This window comes from Ammodytes marinus (assembly GCF_949987685.1).
Source record: "Ammodytes marinus genome assembly, chromosome: 12".
Taxonomy (NCBI): domain Eukaryota; kingdom Metazoa; phylum Chordata; class Actinopteri; order Uranoscopiformes; family Ammodytidae; genus Ammodytes; species Ammodytes marinus.
In genome coordinates, this window is record NC_137216.1 from 16,051,003 (window position 1) to 16,057,002 (window position 6,000).

Here is a 6,000-nt window from a genome sequence, read left to right on the forward strand (position 1 = left end):
ATGACTTTCTCTGTAAAAGGATTAGTTATTTCAATTTATATAATGTTGTAAAGAGAGAGTAGCAAAAAGAGAATCTCAAATTGTGTGTAAGCTCACTTTTTGACATAACTGATCTTACCAACACTCTGTCACTGGAGCAAACATCAGCAGTGTGTGTGTGTGTGTGTGTGTGTGTGTGTGTGTGTGTGTGTGTGTGTGTGTGTGTGTGTGTGTGTGTGTGTGTGTGTGTGTGTGTGTGTGTGTGTGTGTGTATGTGTGTGTGTGTGTGTGTGTGTGTGTGTGTGTGTGCGTGTGACTCAATTGGAAACAGATTGTGGTGTCGTGAAGATGACACAGATATAAAACATCGCAATATACTGTGAGAGGGATAGATGATGAAGGAAGGAAGGGAAAATTGCTCTACGCTTCAATAAAGTCGACATCTGTAATATGAGCTGTGGCCTTCAGTGATGAGAAGTCACTGAAATATATGATTAACCCACCCTACCATAACGAAGGCACTTTGAGCTGGGGTTTTGTGATGTAAAAGGTCACGTTTCAGTGACAGTTAAACCATTTGGGTCGTACTCTGGATGCCTAAGGATGATTGTACCATGCCCTTAATGTGAAAATCCATTTCAAGCAGTTTAATTTTAATTTTATTGTTTTTAACTGTCGAGATCTTAGAGAGAGGCTTTTGCTTTGTGTTGTCATTGTTACTTTTGACCAAACTCAGCAGTGAACAGGTTCATGGCTGTCACATGCACACACATTCCTACAGTTTTGTTTCCATAGAAACACCGAGTCCCAGGCAGGCGTGTGTTTTCCAGTTACATAAGCTTTAGCAGTAATATGAAATACACACCAACATGAGTGTTCTCATTTGACTGGATTTCCTATTTATAGGAATGATGTCCAATTGGTGTTGAATATTTCAAAATCAGGCTTTCTTATTTCACGCGTTATTTGTAGCACTTAACTGAATTCTTAATCGTGATCTTGATCTCTGTCCAGCATGTTCCTCTACATAATGTGCATATTTATATCACAAATTGAACTGTGCGTCGTGGCCTCCGCAAAGCCGAGGTGCGCAGTTCATTACCTCCTCTGTGTCTCTTATACTGTGTGCCATTCGAACGTGGGTGTTGAAGAACAGCTGTTTTTTAGCAACACAATTGTACATATGCGATGCAACCTTGATAATTATTATGCATTGCTCAGGCAACTATACCTCTTGAATAATGCAATGTATATTAATGACAACCATTAATCCCACTGCCATTCTTAGTTTTTGAAGGAGGGTACACTGACTATTGTTCTTGGTCCAGAGGAAACAGGGAAACATGTTGATCTAGGATTCAGGCCTCAGGACTGCAGGGTTCAGAGGTCTTGCAGTAACTCATACCTTCTGCCGGAACAATAGAGCATTATTAATAGATGTAAGATTAAGCTAGTTCGGGTCCTGCATATAACTGTAGCAACCTCTTGCCTCGGGCGCAGTTTTATTTCACTTGTTCCAACCCTTTTTTCCCTTATCATGCACCAGTAAAATTGCTATTGATGTTTAAGTCCTGTATTTATTGTGTGGCATAGACTTCGCCATAGTCGGGCTTCCAAGATGGAAATGTTATTTGTCGAGCCCTGAATTCTTTTGACAAGGGGAAAAAATCTATTATCATCATGACAAAATAAATAATTTCATTTCTTGCCATCCCCAACCTTACTGTCTGTGTGTGTATGTGTGTACACTGTATGTGGATGTAAAGAATAAGGGACAAGTCAGGGCTGTATTTTACAGTATGTCCTCTTCTTTTCTACAAGCTCCATCAGTCCACCTGTGCATCCGTCTTTTTGCAGAGTCATTGATCTATTCTACAGTGTTCAATGCTGCTTCTGCTCAGCTGTCTGGCTCACACAGCAGTTAACAACATTACACCAAATAATTAAGGTTAAATCAAAAGTACCACTCACGACTAGCCTGGCACCGCCCGCTTAGGCTACCTACTTATGCTCAATTTTCATTTCACGACTGTACTACCCTTATATCTCAACAACTGGTTTATAAACTAATGTATTTTTACAAACCCTAACTAAATATATATAAAATCTGCTGCTGCTGCCTTGTGACATTTCTGCCAGGTAACGAGGTTAAGCTAACGTTGCTGTATGTCAACAAGCTAACCTAGATAGCGCTGTAGGGTAACAGAGATGCCTGGATATATCCGTAATAATTATCCAGCAAGCTAATGCTAGTGGATTTAGTGACTAACTAGCTAAGCAATATACATTTATATCTTGGAAATTACATTCTTAGAGCACAATTTATGTGAGTGATTGTTTGGTGAAAATTAATATAATGTTTTGTCAACAATGTTTAAGCTATTTTGAAATGTAGGCACATGACATATGAGTTTAAGGATACAGGAAGCTTGAAGAGTTGATGCCAAAAATAAAAGCAGTCAAATAAAGATGGGAAAATAATTTAAATATCAAAGTAGCAATTGAACACTGGTGCCATAGGTTTGAGTACTTCTCAAGAGCCCCAATAGATTTCCATCTTCTCCAGAGCAATTGTCTTTAATGTCTTCATTATTTAAAAAATGTATGTAATGTTTGCAGCTGCCAAACAATGCAATAGAATGTAATTGAATATAGGGGTAATGATCCAGGTGAAACAGCAGGTCCTCAACCCAAAGAAATGTCCGACACACAACCTGACCTCAGCCTCAACATAGTTGTATGGATGTCCGTTTAACATTGCATCGTCTCCTGTACTATTCAATATGGCAGATATGGCTGTCTTTTGCTTGAGATTAAGAAGCTGATATAAAACCTGGTGGGAAAAGCATGTTCCTGCGTAGTTCTCTCTCAGAATCAGTATATGTAAGCCTTGCTGATGATCAAATGGTGACTATGTTTTGGCTGGAGGCAGCTTAAAAGGCTCACAATGCAATAAGGTTTCTATTCACACTAACTCTCAATCGCTTTGGCCTGAAAGTTCTCATTAACTTTGCCCGCTTTATTCACTGCAGCACACTTCCATATGCCTGAAGGCTCGGGAACGCGGGAGCAATAGTGCAGCAGTAACACTTTAAGATACCCCAAACGCACTTGATGTTCAGTCTCTTGCACATCTGCGACTGTGTACAGAGCTGTTATCAGTGAATAATTGTATGACCTTGGGAATTGTGCGGAATCACAGATGCCTCCGGTTTGGATGATGACATTGTGGCAATCACCAGCAGTGTCAATGATCGCTCCGTCTTAGTTTGGGCTCAAACCTCGCTGCTAGAATAATATTAGGCTGGTAATTAAAATACTATGTGATAATAGCCTCCTGCAGTCACTGATTTCCTAATGGATTTAAACAAGTTTTAACATGAGTGCACCCCGAGCCATCGCTCTATGTTTAAATAAGGGCTATTTTTAGGACCGATATATCCAATTTAGTGATTGGTTTTAAATGTAAATATAATTATAGATTTCCTTTTTGCTCTTTCAGTAAGAATATATAATTTATGTAATATTTTCCAGCAGAATCTTAACTGTGCCCAGGCAGCTGCTGAATAAAAGCGATGAGTAATCAGTAATAAGCAACCAATAACATGACTTTTTTGTTGTTGATCATTAATTCAAAACCTCATGGTTTTGCATGAATTGCTTTAATTTGTTTCTAAGTGCGTGAGGTGAGTTTTTAAACAGGGATTTAAATCATAGTCCCACTGTGAGGGAAGTTGTATTCTGTCCTAATCTGCTATCTGGTCCTGAATTTGCAACACAGAAAATGCTAAATACGACATTTTGTTTTCGTCTGTAATCCCCAAATGACAGATTATAATGCCGTTAACTAAGACGTTACACTCATTTTGTCTTTTTCTCAAGCTGAACAATATTACATTATGTAACAAATACTTCATGTTACTTTTTGTGTTTTGGATTAAACTGTATTATTATGGCAGAACACTCTAAATATTGTTTTAATGTGAGCCAGACCCCCTGAAGCCTTTGAATGCAGTCGTTTCTCCTGTGGGTTTGCCTCTCCAGCAATTTGTTTATCTTAATCCTCCATCTTTTGTAGCTGCTAGCCAAGCTTAAAGCGTGGACTGAACTGTTAGTTAGCAGAAGAGTTCATTTCTTTTATTCTAGAAGCTTAAACTACATAAGTGAAGCCTTTTTCCTCACTACTAAGCATTGAATATGAATATAAAAAATGTATAGAACATTATGGGTTGTTATTAACTTCGAAACCTCGTGTTTAACATACCAGGAAAAAATGTACTCTATAAGATTTATATTGATATCAAATTGACTCTCAGAATATATGAAAAGTACTTTGGCAGTTCTTTATGCAAATTACTTATGTAATTTCAGAATAAATTGGGCTTCTTATGATTGAACAATCAAGCCATTTTAATGGAAAACACACAGGAACTTACTCAGCCGTACTTTTAATTATTTTCTGAGTTAACGCTGGACAATTCTCACAAACGTCACGTTTGGTAACCAAAAAATCAATTAAGCTTTTTTATTTAGGCAGCTGGCTCTGTAATACAGTAGGTGCTCATTCAGTGAGGCATTTTTGTTTGCAATATTGTTTGCCTTCTGATCTTTAAAATAGCAAGAATCCTAGTGAATACCGTATTGTTGATTCTTCTGGAACAGTGCCAAGCATGTAATCAAATCAGGGCTCAGTTGTGTATTACTAAAGTCATGCAATTGTCAGCCTCTTCTGTGTTGGGCTACTGCAACACATTGACACATACTTTTTCATAATTTTTTGAAGCCTTCAAAATTAATTTGAAGAAATAAATCAGATCATTAATCCAGTTTTCTACATATTTCTTTTTCTTTTTTTCTTTCTCTTTGACAGGGATGACCTGCCAAGCGAGGACGTCTTACACAGAGGACGAGGTCCTGTGGGGACACCGCTTCTTCCCGGTCATCTCCTTGGAGGAGGGCTTCTTCAAGGTGGACTACTCCCAGTTCCACGCCACGTTCGAGGTGCCCACCACTCCGTACAGTGTGAAGGAGCAGGAGGAGGCCCTGCTGCTCTCCTCGCCCCTCATGGCTCCTTCCCTGTGCAACAGCGGGGAGAAGAACAGCTCCCTGGACTGCCTGGAGACCCTGGAGGACAATGACAGCACCACCAAGCTGCCCACCAAGCTCCAGAAGATGACGGGCCGGGACAACCTGCCCAAGAAGCTGCTGAGGATGAGCTCCACCACCTCAGAGATGACTTACAGCTTTGGAGACCTGCCCATGAAGCTGCAGCGGATCAGCTCCGTGCCCGGCGTCTCTGATGACAAGCTGGCCGGTAAGGCCAAGATCGGCTCAGAGGCCATGAGTAAGTCAGTGGCGGACTTACCTCCCAAACTACAGCGACTGGCTGGGGGAGGCGGGGGCAGGATGGACGGACACCTGCCGCCCAAACTCAGAAAGATGAATTCCGATCGCTTTACATAAAGCAAGGCAACATATTTTAACTTATGCCATCCACCTTTATTTCCCTACCTGAAAATCCCTTGTACTATTCCCAATTTATTAATGGACAATATTCTTATATTAAAAGAAATGTAGAACATGTGCACAAATACCTTATACAAAGTAGGGTGATGGAATTGAGCACATTGGTCCCTGGATCATGAAGTGTACATGCTTTGACGAAAGACCTCTGATATTTTTTTTAGGATGTTACAATGAGCACAATCTGGCATGTAAGAAACAGCGCATGTAGAAACAGGATCTCAATAGTTTTCTGGCATGACATTTATTGATATATTATTTGACAAAAAAACTATTTCATTGGTGAATTTACTGACAGTGGAAAAATTGCACAAAGCCATATGATTTACGACGTGGAAAACCGACATTACATGGTTCTAATTTGTGGTGACGAAAGGGACATACATTAGTTTTGAGTTGATTGCTTTTGTTGTTTAATGTAAATTGTGGCAATGTTATGTTGATCGCATGCTCCTCTTATTGACTAGCTATACAAAGGTAATAGACAAAGATGTTTAG

The 6,000-nt window shown here is 39.6% G+C and overlaps 1 protein-coding gene across 1 annotated transcript in view; it reads left to right on the forward strand.

The window, feature by feature from the left end:
• kcnj3a (potassium inwardly rectifying channel subfamily J member 3a) overlaps positions 1-5,442 on the forward strand; it is a gene marked incomplete at both ends in the record, with an annotated part of 28,857 nt that extends 23,415 nt beyond the window's left edge. Inside the window, one exon of the mRNA XM_080037572.1 lies at positions 4,850-5,442. Coding sequence (XP_079893698.1) covers positions 4,850-5,442 — 593 coding nt within the window. The remainder of the gene's footprint in view (positions 1-4,849) is intronic.
• Between the last annotated feature and the right edge of the window lie 558 nt (positions 5,443-6,000).